The 15068-nt window shown below is 37.1% G+C and overlaps 2 protein-coding genes across 4 annotated transcripts in view; one reads left to right on the top strand and one right to left on the bottom strand.

Moving 5' to 3' along the window:
* LOC110458639 (guanine nucleotide exchange C9orf72-like) overlaps positions 1-7556 on the top strand; it is a 12497-nt gene extending 4941 nt beyond the window's left edge. For both annotated transcript variants that reach the window (XM_021510431.1, XM_021510440.1), the window contains exons 5-9: positions 1680-1790; positions 4910-5061; positions 6056-6116; positions 6398-6507; positions 6848-7556. In XM_021510431.1, coding sequence (XP_021366106.1) covers positions 1680-1790; positions 4910-5061; positions 6056-6116; positions 6398-6507; positions 6848-7043 — 630 coding nt within the window. In that variant the 3' untranslated portion in view covers positions 7044-7556. The remainder of the gene's footprint in view (positions 1-1679; positions 1791-4909; positions 5062-6055; positions 6117-6397; positions 6508-6847) is intronic.
* Positions 7557-11274: 3718 nt separating this feature from the next.
* The window catches only part of LOC110458610 (adenine DNA glycosylase-like), a 41581-nt gene continuing 37787 nt past the window's right edge, over positions 11275-15068 (bottom strand). For both annotated transcript variants that reach the window (XM_021510399.1, XM_021510392.1), the window contains 4 exons: positions 14354-14487; positions 14055-14210; positions 12151-12201; positions 11275-11446 (listed from right to left, as the gene is read on the bottom strand). In XM_021510399.1, coding sequence (XP_021366074.1) covers positions 11369-11446; positions 12151-12201; positions 14055-14210; positions 14354-14487 — 419 coding nt within the window. In that variant the 3' untranslated portion in view covers positions 11275-11368. The remainder of the gene's footprint in view (positions 11447-12150; positions 12202-14054; positions 14211-14353; positions 14488-15068) is intronic.

Below are 15068 nucleotides of genomic sequence, written 5' to 3'. Positions count from 1 at the left end.
GGGGGGGCAGAGGGTCACAAATAGGGGAAAGATGACAGGATTTTGTCAAATTGCATTTAAATATAACCCCTGACTTACCATGTAATACATGTACACTACCAGCAACATCTAGCTATTCAAACTTCAATTTTGCTAACGTTTCCAGGTGAGCGATACAGGCCCTCTGGACCTCTTGTTTTCATCCTTATTGTTAGCTTTATAAACAGTCGTTGCAGAAGTTTTCTTATTATAGTCCATAATAGTAATCACTCTGTCTGTCTGTCTGTCCGTCCATCCACAAATTTTGTTCCTGGCTGATAACTTTGGTATCTATGGACCGATGTACATGAAACTTGGTCAAGATGTTCAGTTCACAAAAATACACATTGAGGTAAAAAGTCAAGGTCAAAGGTCAAGGTCATTAGGTTCAAAGGTCAAGGTCAAATTTTACATCTTTTCACTGATGAACATTTTGTTATGACATTATGAAGCAAAGTTCATCAGAATTAAACAAGGAGTCAACTGACCTAAGGTCAAGGTCATCGGGTCAGGGGTCAAGGTCAAAATTTGTAGCTTTTCACTGGTGAATATTTCGCTATGACATTATGGACCAAAGTTGTTCAGAATTAAACAAAGAGACACACTGAAGTAAAAAGTCAAGGTCAAAGGTCAAGGTCATTAGATTCAAAGGTCAAGGTCAGATTTTGCATCTTTTCACTGATGAACATTTTGTTATGACATGATGAAGCAATGTTGCTTAGAATTAAACACGGAGTCAATTGACCAAAGGTCAAGATCACTGGGTCAAAGGTGAAGGTTAAATTTTGTACCTTTTCCCTGATGCACATTTTGTTATGACATTATGAAGCAATGTTGTTCAGAACTTAACACAGAGTCAACTGACCTTAGGTCCAGGTCACGGGATCCAAAGGGTCGAGGTCAAGTGTTGTATTTTTCACTGATGAACATTTTGTTATGATATTAAGAAGTAAAGTTGGTCTGAATTAAAAAATAAGTCAATTGTCCAAAGATCAGGGTCACTGGGTTAATGGTCAAGGTCATTTGGGGCCAAAGGTCAAAGACAAAGTGGATCTCTGACTTTGATCCTGGCTCTTGATGGAGGAGGTATATAAGGTGAAATAAACAAATCAAAACTAACAAATGAGTATTGCACTGGTATTTACATTTCTGTTAGCCCAGCAAATATGGAGGTGGAAGGAAACTAGACTCACATCATAGTGCATGTAAAATGTATATTTTGCTTCCTTGCTATTCTTTTTGAAGTCCAAATGTCAAACGTCAAGCTCAGCTATATGGGCAGATCGCTTCTTGATGATTATGGGGTATATATTAATTGGCTCAAGACGGGGCCCTTACTGACCTGTCAGTGTTCTAGTTGATGTTTGAGATTATGGACCAGAGAAAGGTTGTCTATTATTCATTTCTTGATATTTTGAATTCCAAAATAAATTGATTTCATTTGCAGTATTAAATAAAAGTGTTCTTTTTCACTGCAGTTTGCAAAATCTGTCTGAAAAGAATCATCACCATCTTTGTAACAATGTCTCCCCAGGTTAACAGTCAAGAGAATTGTCCGTCATTATTTGACCCTGCCCAGATACTCCTATGGGTATGGAAACCTAGTTTCAGTTTCACAATCATAAGAATTTTCTGTTGTTATTTGAGCTTTTTTTCCACAGTTAATCACCACACTGGCCCTGTTCAACACGAAGAAGGAGAGACGATGTTCCATGAGAATCCAAGATGGCTGTACCTGTCATCACGACCTGTTTGTTCAGGGTATAGTGAAGGTAAGTACATCACCCCTGATCTAGACTTCAGGCCCCTTACAAACTCAAGCCTTTGTTTTCTTCTGTGGCCATTCAACATGTAAATATCGAAGCATCATGTTTACAAAGTGTCCACATAATTTTGTTTGAGATTGTTTCTTATTTTTCACCAACTTTTAGTTCTCACACTAATCACTTATCTTTATGAAGTAGTGCCAGGAAACTACAGAGTAATTCAAGTTAACAATATTTTTCCATTTTCAAGTCCGCACTATTTTTAGCTAACCTGCCGGAAGGGCAAGTGAGCTTATGCCATGGCGCGGCGTCCGTCGTCCGTCAACTTTTCCTAAAAAACGCTACTAGTCATAAACGACAGAGCAGATTTTGACCAAATTTGGTCAGAAGCATCCTTAGGGGAAGGGAAACAAATTCTGTATAAATGGTGGGTCTGGCCCCCCAATGGGCTGAGGGGCGGGGCTCAATAGGGGAAATATAGCAAATTCTTTAAAATCCTTCTTCTTCTGTAGGAATGAAAAGATTTGTCAATATTTTGTCTGGAGCATCCTTGGTTGAAGGGGAAACAATTTTGTATAAACCTGGGGTCTGAGGGGCGGGGCCCAATAGGAAACGTATAGTAAATTCTTTAAAATCCTTCTCCCTCTGTAGGAATGAAAAGATTTGTTTAATATTTAGTCTGAAGCATCCTTAGGTAAAGGGGAACCTATTTTGTATAAACCAGGGGTCTGGGCCTGAGGGGCAGGGCCCAATAGGGAACAAATAGTAAATTCTTTAAAATCCTTCTCCTTATGTAAGAATGAAAAGATTTGTTCCATATTTAGTCTGAAGCATCCTTAGGTAAAGGGGAACCAATTTTGTATAAACCGGGGGTCTGTCCCCTGATGGGCCTGAGGGGCGGGGCCCAATAAGGGAAATATAGCAAATTCTTTAAAATCCTACTTCTTCTGTAGGAATGAAAGGATTTGTTCCATATTTGGTCTGAAGCATCCTTTGGTGAAGGGGAACCAATTTTGTATAAACCGGGGGTCTGAGGGGTGGGGCCAAATATGGGAAACATAGCAAATTATTATATCCTTCTTATTCTGTAGGAATGAAAGGATTTGTTCCATATTTGGTCTGAAGCATCCTTAGGTGAAGGGGAACCAATTTTGTATAAACCGGGGGTCTGAGGGGTGGGGCCAAATATGGGAAACATAGCAAATTATTATATCCTTCTTATTCTGTAGGAATGAAAGGATTTGTTCCATATTTGGTCTGAAGCATCCTTAGGTGAAGGGGAACCAATTTTGTATAAACCGGGGGTCTGAGGGGTGGGGCCAAATATGGGAAACATAGCAAATTATTATATCCTTCTTATTCTGTAGGAATGAAAGGATTTGTTCCATATTTGGTCTGAAGCATCCTTAGGTGAAGGGGAACCAATTTTGTATAAACCGGGGGTCTGAGGGGTGGGGCCAAATATGGGAAACATAGCAAATTATTATATCCTTCTTATTCTGTAGGAATGAAAGGATTTGTTCCATATTTGGTCTGAAGCATCCTTAGGTGAAGGGGAACCAATTTTGTATAAACCGGGGGTCTGAGGGGTGGGGCCAAATATGGGAAACATAGCAAATTATTATATCCTTCTTATTCTGTAGGAATTAAAGGATTTGTTCCATATTTGGTCTGAAGCATCCTTAGGTGAAGGGGAACCAATTTTGTATAAACCCTGGGTCTGACCCCCCAGGGGCCTGAGGGGCTGGGCCAAAAGGGGGCAATTGGGCTATATTGATTTAAGCGACTTCTTCTCTGGAACTAAGAAATGGATATCAACCATATTTGACCGGAAGCATCCCTCGGTAGTGGAAATTCAAAATTGTACAAATGGTTGGGCTGACCCCCCAGGGGGCTGAGTGGGGGGGCCAAAAGTTGGCAATATGGCTATATTGCTACAAACGACTTCTTCTGTAGAACTATGCACTGGATATCAACCATATTTGACTGGAAGCATCCCTAGGTGGTGGGGATTCAAAATTTGGTTGGGCTGACTCCCCAGGGGGCTGAGGGGTGGGGCCAAAAGGGGGCAATTTGGCAACTTTGAAATGGTTAAGATCCCCACCCCAAAACTATATATACATGTACAATTGTTGGGCATAAAGAGACGAATGCAGTCATGATATTAGAATTGACCCCAGGGTGTGCCCCACCCTTGAAGACTTAACCCCTGGGTCTGACTTTGAAATGGTTGAGATCCCACCACAAGACTATAAATACAAATGCAGACGAATGCAGTCATGATATTAGAATTGATCCTGGGGTCTGGCCACAACCCTAGGGATCTAGTCACAGCTTAAAAACAGTTCAGATCCCCACCCCATAATCATACATTAAATTGCTGGGCATGAAAAATCTAATACAGACATACTACAAGAATTGGCATTAGGGTCTGGCATATTCCCTTGGATCTCATTCGGAGAATATTTTGCCATGATTGCTTAGATATCCAGGTGAGCGATACAGGCCCTCTGGGCCTCTTGTTTAAAACAATTCATACAAACACCATTTTTCTTGTAACTTATTGTTGATGATACTATGCTATTTTTTCTGGTTGTAGAAATGCACAAATGTGATTTTTGGAATATTTATTTATGCTATTACAATTCGATGGGTGTAACAATACAGTATTTGGTTAAAATCCTGCACACATTTGCAATGTAACCTTGTTAGTTTGATTTCAGATAAAATACTATTAACCTGTATGGTAGTTTCTATGATGCATGTAGACATCTTGATGAGGCTGTATGTATGCACACAAAAACATATGATGGGCTATAACATGTTAACAATTTGTGTATTTTATGTTCACAGAAATCAATGTGTAGATATATTCAACGTGAATTTATTAACACAGACAGCAGGGATTTATGAACAATTGATGTATCTATTCTTACTGAAAACTGTTAAGTGTAAACAACTTGGGTATATGTTTAAACAACATAAATTTGTAATTTGTGGACAAACTGCATCTTTTAACAGAAATCAGATGTGTAAAAAAACATGCTAATCTATTAACACAATCTATGATTTGTAAACAATATATATTAAATACATAAACCTTTGTTGTGTATCTGTTAACACAGAAATGCAGCGATGCATATGACCTACCAGTTGCCCAAATAGTGGACAGTAAATATCCGGTCAGTACCATCAACTTGACCACTCGAGATGTGAAGCAGGCTTACTCATATCGCCATCAGAGGTTGTATAGTCCACAAGGGGTCGGGCCAAACAAGTGAGTATACAACACCATATACAATGTAGGGTCGGGCCAAACAAGTGAGTATACAACACCATATACAATGTAGGGTCGGGCCAAACAAGTGAGTATACAACACCATATACAATGTAGGGTCGGGCCAAACAAGTGAGTATACAACACCATATACAATGTAGGGTCGGGCCAAACAAGTGAGTATACAACACCATATACAATGTAGGGTCGGGCCAAACAAGTGAGTATACAACACCATATACAATGTAGGGTCGGGCCAAACAAGTGAGTATACAACACCATATACAATGTAGTAAGAGCCACACTTCATGAGAGATTGTACTGTAAATGTCACTAGTTACCAGCCACTTTGAAGCAGATGGAATGAATTTAAGTTGATAGCTTTACAAAGGGCCAATTGTACTGTAAACTTAAGATAATATCTGTCCGATATTCCAACCTATTGGTAATAGTTGAAAAAGTACTTTGTAAAATCGTTGTTGAACAATGATTCCAGATAATTATTTGCTTCTTTTTTCTTTCGGTTGTATTTTGTAGTGTTTTGCTTCTATTGAGCCTCAAGAGTTTATGACCTATAGCTTATGACCTATAGTTTATGACCTATAGTTTATGACCTATAGCTTATGACCTATAGTTTATGACCTATAGTTTATGACCTATAGCTTCAACCCGAAATCAAACTTTTGAGTCTTTGTCAGTATGTGTATAGTTATTTAATAATCATGAAAATTAAATACAAATTTGATCCTTTATATTGTCACTGAAGTAATCAGATACTGAAAAGCCTAGAAAAACAAATTGTTTCAGAAACAGAATAATGTACTTCCCCTAACCAAGTAGACCGAATAACAATTACTTTTTGTGTACGTGTTGTTGAAAAAGAGCTCATCCTGATCTCAGTAGACAAAATGAGAATGATTTTTTATGTTGTTGATAGTGAGCTTACCCTGATCCCAGTAAACAAAATGAGAATGATTTTTTATGTTGTTGATAGTGAGCTTACCCTGATCCCAGTAGAACACAGTGAGAACCTGGTCCTAGCGCTTATGGATGAGGTGTGTATACCAAGTGTATATTGAGAAAGTATAGTTATAGAGTGACTTAAAATTATCAAATGCTTTTGAATATTCTTAAGTATCAGTCTATTACATTATGATAATTGTATTTCAATTTAAATATCATGAGAATATTATCAGTACCAACGATTTAAATTTCAAACAAATCTTCAGAAACACTGGTAAAGAACTTAATCTTTTCTGAAATATGGGTTGAGAAAAAGAGAAATCAAGGCTTTTCTCGCATATAGCAACATTGAGTGTCTATATAATATCACCAGTTGGAGAAGCTGCCTGCTGAGTGTGGGGTGCGGGAGGCGTATATATCACACTTTGTCACGACGCTGCAGAGGAAAGCACTCGCTCTCATAAAATATGTGGAAGGTGAAACGTATGTATGAGCAGCCAATTAGACCGTTACGTGTTATATTGAATGCTGGTAATTCTTTTGAAGGGTTAATTAAATTGAAGTGTACTTCTTTGTACATTTATATTGTTAAAAGTAACCTACTTAATATATGCCTGTGATAAGTCTTTGGGATTACCTAGTAATTTGTAGAATTTTTGTCATTAGTACTGGACTTATTTCAGAATTCTGATCTATATGAACAATTTGCCTACTCTGTAAAACACCAAATATGGGGGTTATCACGTTAAATATATATGTCAATTTGGTTGAAATTAAATGAACTCCAATATTCATGACTACTTGAAGCTGTCTGATTTTACAGGAACTACGGAAGCACTATGTTTCGTTCTGGAATGAAGAAATTGCGACAGGACTTGGGTATAGCATCTGAAGGAGACCTACAGATAATACTGGCTACGGCGGAGAAACTGAAACCTGGAATCATTTATTTTGTATTCGGGGATGGTCAGTGGTCAAGTAGAAGTACTGATGTGTGGTCGTCAGGGGTGATGGAATGAAATTGGGATTTATCATCAAAAACTAGTCCAAGCAGTGGTGAAAACAATTCTGGAGTTTATAGAGTAATTGATTGAAACTTTGTGTAGAGGCCTAACCACTTTTATTTCCAGGAAAAATCTGGAATGAACTTTTCAGATAAAGCAAATATTAATACTAAACAAAGAACTTAATGTTTAGGATCAAGGAACAGTCTTTCCGAATATTCAAATTTAGTGATGTGATGTTCAAACGAAGCGGATAACTTCTTATAAACCTCTTTAATAAAAGAATGAAAATTGAGTTCGTAGTGGAAGAGATTGAGAGAGAAGTCAGTGTTTTGACTTATGTTTGCTGAGATAACTTTAAATTTTTAGCCCACCATCATCTGATGGTGGGCTATTCAAATCACCCTGCGTCCGTCGTCCGTCCTTAAAGAATTCTTTTTATCGGTATTGATCAAGAAGTACTAGAGGAAACTTTCTCAAATTTTATATATAGGTTCCCCTTGGTGCAGGGTAACTTTTGAGACTGATCGGATAAACAACATGGCCGACAGGCAGCCATCTTGGATTTTGATAGTGAGCGTTTGTTATCGCTATTTCTCGGGAAGTACGGGAGGGATCTTTCTCAAATTTTATATGTAGGTTCCCCTTGTTTCCTTGTTGTGCAGCAGTGCCTGAAATGGATTATCGCCTGCTCGCCAATGGCCCAACAAATATAGTTTGGGCGACTGTTGAAAAATTAATGAATAAAAGAAATTATAGTCCCTTCCACATTAACTGGGGGGCAGTACATTTTTCAGTTATCATTACTTCGATTTGAATCGAACTGTCCGTGATTTAGAAAATGTGATGATTTTTTTTCAGATTTTCTATATAAATACTGCAAGGGTGTCTTCTTTGAGGTGCAAGTTTTGTGTATTCATGTCAGGTTTTAACTAGGGTTGAAGAATTAAAAACATAATGTTTTATTCTGTTTTACATTTTACAAACATTGTCATGTTATATGTAAATTAAATGTGCTGAAGCATTGTGTTAAATGCTGTGGAAATATTTCTTCCCAAAATTATTTGGGCCACCAATATTTTACTCGCCCCCCCTTTTTTTTTTAGGCCAGCCAATGCAGGTTCCCCTCTATCCTTTATTGTTCATGTTTACTTTTGAAACTGATCAGTTAAACAAAATGGCCTACCAACAGCCATCTTCGATTTTTGACATTGAAGGTTTGTTAGTACTATTTCTCAGGAATAACTTTTGAGTAAGGGATCTTTCTCAAATTTGATATGTAGGTTCCTCTTGATCCCTCGTTGTTCATGTTATATTTTGAGACTGATCATAAAAAACAAAATGGCTAAAAGAAGAACTAAACAGATCTTTCTCATATTGCAATGATCGATTCTATTTCTTTCACATTAAGTACTGTACTAGTAAATATGTGAAATGACAAACTCATTTTGAAGGTTGGCTTTCATACATATCAGTATTAAGTTTAGATCAAAAGTTACCTCAAGGTGCATTTACTGTTTACATGACTCGATCAAACAGATTAGAGGAATGAAGAGAAAAGATTGAACTGACAAAGAACTAATGAAGATGATATAATGGTGGGTGCCAAGATCCCTCTGGGATCTCTTGTTAAAATCAATGTTTAGCAGAAACGATTATCTCTGATAGAAAATAGGGACACAGTACAGAGATATTTGTTAGGTATGCTATGCTAACTTAAGCTGATGGATAATCAGCAACCCTATATTTATTTGTGATGTTGTTTTATTAATGATTTTGTACACAAAACTTTCACTCTCTATACCAATGCACACATTGAGCGCTATGAACTCTAAGCAATATAATTCAGTTACTTTTTTGTCAATTTGAAATGTCTTAATCAAAATGTACAGGTTATTTATAGGTGTCATTCCAAACTTATTCCTGATACCTTGACATTTGATTTCCTTTTATCCTCTGATATTGCCCCGGAAAGAACACTTCTCTTTCAAAATTTAGTTTATGACAATATCAGAATTGTGAACAACCTCATGTAGATAAAGCTGTAGATGCTGAGGGTCTGTACATGTTCACTGTACTACACGACAGTTGTGTCATTATGTTAGTATCATGTAACAACAGACAATGTATCACCATCATGTTTAGGTAATGATGTTTTGTCCTGTATCTTTAGAGAAATCAGTACAAAGTACTAAATAAGATGCATCATTTACATTTTGATGAAACTCAAGATTTTAGTTCCTGAGTTGTCTTTGTAAAATGACTAACGTCAGAACTTTGTTTTATTAAACATTCCACAAATTACATTTCTATTTGTTCTATTTTATTTTGTTGTTGTCTTTCTTAAAGTTTTATCATATATATGGGTCAAGGTCATAGTGTGTCACAACTGGTGATAGATAATACTCATATCATTTTCCTACATCCATCGATCAAGGTCATGTCAAAGGTCAAATAATTGTAATGCTTGTCCGGGGTAGCTGAACAACATAACTTGTTTATATTAATCTTCGTAAGTGGATTTATCGCAAACTAGAACACCGACAGGTCAGTAAGGGCCCGTCTTGTGGCAATATATCCCCCATAATCATCAAGAAGCAATCTGCCCATATAGCTGAGCTTGACGTTTGGCATTTGGACTTCAAAAAGAATCGCAAGGAAGCAAAATATACATTTTACATGTACTATGATGCAAGTCTTGTTTCCTTCCACCTCCATATTTGCTGGGCTAACAGAAATGTAAATACCGGTGCAATACTCATTTGTTAGCTTTGATTTGTTTTATTTCACCTTATATACCTCCTCCATCAAGAGCCAGGGTCAAAGTCAGAGATCTACTTTGTCTTTGACCTTTAGCCCCAAATGACCTTGACCATTAACCCAGTGACCCTGATCTTTGGTCAGTCGACTTATTCTTAAATTCCGACCAACTTTGCTTCACAATATTATTACAAAATGTTCATCAGTGAAAAATACAAAACTTGACCTTGACCCTTTGGACCCCGTAACCTGGACCTAAGGTCAGTTGACTCTGTGTTAAGTTCAGAACAAGTTTGCTACATAATAACATAAGAAAAAGTTCATCAGTAAAAAGATACAATAATTGACCTTGACATTGACCATGTGACCTTGACCTTAAGTCATTTGACTCTTTGTTAAATTCCGACCAACTTTGCTTCATTAAGTCATAACAAAATATTCATCAGGGAAAAGATACAAAATTTGACCGTGACCTTTGACCCAGTGACCTTGACCTTTGGTCAATTGACTCCTTGTTTAATTCTGAGCAACATTGCTGCATAATGACATAAACAAAATGTTCATCAGGGAAAAGATACAAAATTTGACCTTGACCTTTGACCAAGTGACCTTGACTTTTGGTCAATTGATTCCTTGTTTAATTCTGAGCAACATTGCTTCAAAGTGTCATACCAAAATGTTCACCAGTGAAAAGATACAAAATTTAACCTTGACCTTTGACCCAATGACCTTGACATTTGGTCAGGTTGACTCCTTGTTTAATTCTTATCAACTTTGCTTCATCATGTTATAACAAAATGTTCATCAGTGAAAAGATGCAAAATTTGACCTTGAGCTTTGAATGTAATGACCTTAACCTTTGACCTCAACTTTTTACCTCAGTGTGTCTCTTTGTTTAATTCCGAACAACTTTGCTTCATAATGTCATAAAATCCTCATTTGTGAAAAGCTACAAAATTTGACCTTGACCCCTGACCCGATGACCTTTGGTTAGTTGACTCCTTGTTTAATTCTGAGCAACATTGCTTCAAAGTGTCATACCAAAATGTTCACCAGTGAAAAGATGCAAAATTTGACCTTGACCTTTGAACCTAATGACCTTGACCTTTGACCTCAAAGTGTATTTTTGTGAACTTAACATCTTGACCAAGTTTCATGTACATCTCAAATACCAAAGTTATCAACCAGGAACAAAATTTGTGGACAGACAGACGGACGGACGGACAGACAGACAGAGGGATTACTATAGGGCACCCGAATCTTCAATACGGGGCCCTAAGTAACGATGTCAAATACAGCTGTTATGTCTGTAAATCCAATGTCAAAGTCACTAAAGGGTTAAAGGTCTTATTGTGATATTCAACTGAGCCATAACTTCTGTAAGCATTTATTGTGAAATATATAGATGTATAATGATAACTTGCAGACTAATAATGTATCACTAATATTATACTAAAATCAACAACAAGGAAACACAATTGTACGCTAAAATCCATGCATTTAATTATCATGACAATAATTGATACAATATTTATACATGTATGCATTCTGTATGATGACTGATGAGGTCTGTATGAGTTTCAGGATGAAGCTTTAGGTTTGAAGAAACAACTAATGGATCTCTGTTTATCATCAGGCTTACTGGGAGTCTTCTTTATCTAAAAAAAGAAAAGTAACTGAACAAGATAAAACTGATCATGACCTACCTTTACAAGTGAAAACTGAAATCACTAAATTTCACACAAGTGAAAACTGATATCACAGAATTTCACAAGTGAACACTGATATCACAGAATTTCACACAAGTGAAAACTGATATCACAGAATTTCACAAGTGAACACTGATATCACAGAATTTCATACATGTGAAAACTGACATCACAGAATTTCACAAGTGAACATTGTTATCACAGAATTTCACACATGTGAAAACTAATTGATATCACAGAATTTCACAAGTAAAAACTGATATCACAGAAAATAGGGTTTTATTATTGCTGTATGTGGTCTGAATACAGTATGTAAAATTTCATCACTTTAAACCAAAATCAAATCAATGAAAGTTGGAAATAAACAGGTGTAAAACAAAATGTTCTTCGATGTATGTAATCTCTATTGGATACATTTACCAGGTATATATAGTGACACTTGTCTAATCTGACACCCTGAGAGTCACAACTTACTGGTCAGATTGGGCAGGGTATCAGAATACACAGGTGTTATCTGTCAGTTTTCTTAAAAAGCCCTTTCATATTGCAAATAAATGCCAACAAAAAAGTGATGGCATTAATTGCAGATGTGAATGCCATTTCAATGTCGTAGGTTATATAATGGCAATACCATATGGTGGTAAAATATATACCTTTTTACTGCCTGGTTTAGAAGATAATGAAGCTTCATATGCCTTGAAGACCTGTGATAAGAAATGAAAAACACTAAAGCTAAAAAGATAATCTACAGGGGTCCTGTACAGCTAGGCTGGTCTCTCACTATCCAATAGCCCAGTTAAACTTTGACCCTTTGCTTTCCAAACGGCAGGAGAATGAGGAAGCTATGATAGCACTTCACTTGCATTATGGACCTTTGTAGGAAGATGTTTCAAGGTCTTGTTGGCTCCTGTGACCTTGAAAGTTCGTCAAGGTCATTAATTTGAACAAATTTGTTAGCCCTTCATTCCAGCCAGCCTACTGTAAACACACTATTTTAGCACATTATCAGACTTTGACAGTTAATCACATTGATAAGTTGGTGAACCCTCACTCCATGTAATACAAACAATGTACAGACATTTCAATTAACACAATCCTAATTTAGTATTAGAATACTTTATGTACCAAATATTCTAAAATAAGACAACTGCTAAAATACCTGTAAGCATATTAATTTTACAGTACTACTCATTGTATACCATGCATTCCAGGGGACCTAAAAAAAAGACTTTCTGACTGCCTTTTGTAGCCTCATAAGAGACAACCCTATGATTTTCATGAATGGATGACAAATTCTTGTCTAACATATGAACTGATTATTGAAACAATTTAACAACAGAAAAAATTATATTATGTAAACAAAACACATCTCACCTTATGAGATTATACTTGTTTTCTTTGGTCTTAATTACTTAAACGTTGACCAAAAGGTGAAGGTCACAGAGACCTTAATACAGTGCAATGCACACATTCTGAGGGTGTTGCAGGCATACTTCAATTTCCATCAAGATATATTCAAGAGTTTAAAATTTACAGCTCTGACAAGATTTGACAGACGGACTGGTTGTTCACCGTGACCTGATACAGCACACTGCACGCTTTCTGTGATTGAAGCAGGTATACTATTAGTTACACAGATTTTTGGCAGGGTATACGGGATGGTATGACCCTGAAGGGTTTCGGCCGAAGGAAATATGAAATCCTGTAGGGTCATACCATCCCATATACCCTGCCAAAAATCTGTGTAACAGATTTATTACCCCTTTGAGTCTTTTATAATAAAAACAAAGAAAAATAACATAGTTAGCCCTTTTGGCAAGTATTTCCTCATCAGTATGTGAAGCGAAACGTTTTGCCATTTTGTAAACAGCGAAGCAGGGGAGGAATGCAAGTTGTCTCCCGTTGCCCGGCCCCAAGATACAAAGACACATGACCCGTATACCCCTTGTAAAATCACGTGATTCCACCGTATTACTGCTGAGAATCACGTGACATGACTGTATACCCCCTGAGATTTTCGTATACCCCCTGAGATTTAAGAATGCGGTTTGGTACACTGTAGTTTTTAACCAATCAGATTCCTAGATTTTTCTCAAAAGGGGTAATAATGCAAGTTGTAGCACAATATCTTACATGATCGAAATTTAGAGCTCAAGACAAGATTTCAATGAACAGTTTGCACTTATTTGACCTTTGACTTAGAAGTGACAATGACCTAGTAAATTACAGTGCACTCTGTACCCCTGTAGATGATGCAGGTATTCTTTATGATAACTTTAACCGTTTAGAAGTTAAAAGCCAAGAGAAGATGATGTAAGAAGTACCCAAAATAAAACATTCTGTCTACATTTGATTAGAAGGACAGATAACAAATTCCTCCCTCACAAATTTCTCCCTTCTAAATCTGGTTAGACATGTATGTGTATACCAATACTAAGTAGACACATGTTTATATAAGAATAATAATGTCTTTAATGTAAACTGCTGTATTTGTCAATTTGTCCAGAAATCTCTTCATAATTGTGCACCGAAATTTAAACTGTTGTTAAAATATTACCTTCTTCATCCCTGTGGATACTGCACATTCAAAGAACTCTTCTTTGGTGACCCAGCGACTCGGTGGTTGTTCTGTTTCTAGAGTGACCTCCCCTTCCTTTACAGTAGCAGACTGTATGACATATGTTTGGTGAATGTGGGAGAAAATATGGACCACCTGTAGAAAAAGAGGTAGAGGCTGTCAATGTCAATTCACAATTATTTTTTATTTTATTACTAAATGATTCATTTACTGCTAAAGATGTACTGGTATCAAATATTCCATTTGTTTCTATGTAGTTTAATGACCTGTAATCCTACCTCTCCTATATGGTGACTCTGTCCTGCTGTTTGTAACGAGGCCCCACAAGCCTTATCCAGAACTGTTTCAGCAAGATTCTCTGATTTCTCTGCCTGCAGCAGTGATGGAAACTCCCACAACCCTGCCAGTAGACCTACACACAGAACAGGAAAAAAATATCTTAAAAGTCAGATGGTGTGATACATATTCGCTACTCACTCCAAAAAAACCCAACAAGAGGCCCATAGGGCCTGTATCGCTCACCTGGATATCTAAGCAATCATGGCAGAATATTCTCCGAATGAGATCCATGGGAATATGCCAGACCCCAAGGCCAATCCTTGTAGCATATATATCTGTATTCGATTTTTCATGCCAAGCAATTTTATGTATGGATATGGGGTGGGGATCTCAACTGTTTCCAATCTGTGACTCAGAAACTAGGTCCCTATGGTTGTGGCCAGACCCCAGGATCAATTCTAATATCATGACTGCATTTGTCTCTTTTTGCCCAGCATTTGTATATATAGTTTTGGGGTGGGGATCTCAACCGTTTCAAAGTTATGACCCAGGGGTTAAGTCTGCAAGGGTGGGGCAAACCCCAGGGTCAATTCTAATATCATGACTGCATTTGTCTCTTTATGCCCAACAATTGTATATATAGTTTTGGGGTGGGGATCTTAACCATTTCAAAGTTATGACCCAGGGGTTAAGTCTCCAAGGGTGGGGCAGTCC

Source organism: Mizuhopecten yessoensis, unplaced genomic scaffold, assembly GCF_002113885.1.
Source record: "Mizuhopecten yessoensis strain PY_sf001 unplaced genomic scaffold, ASM211388v2 scaffold1255, whole genome shotgun sequence".
In the NCBI taxonomy this organism is placed as follows: domain Eukaryota; kingdom Metazoa; phylum Mollusca; class Bivalvia; order Pectinida; family Pectinidae; genus Mizuhopecten; species Mizuhopecten yessoensis.
This window is presented reverse-complemented; position numbering and strand designations above follow the sequence as displayed.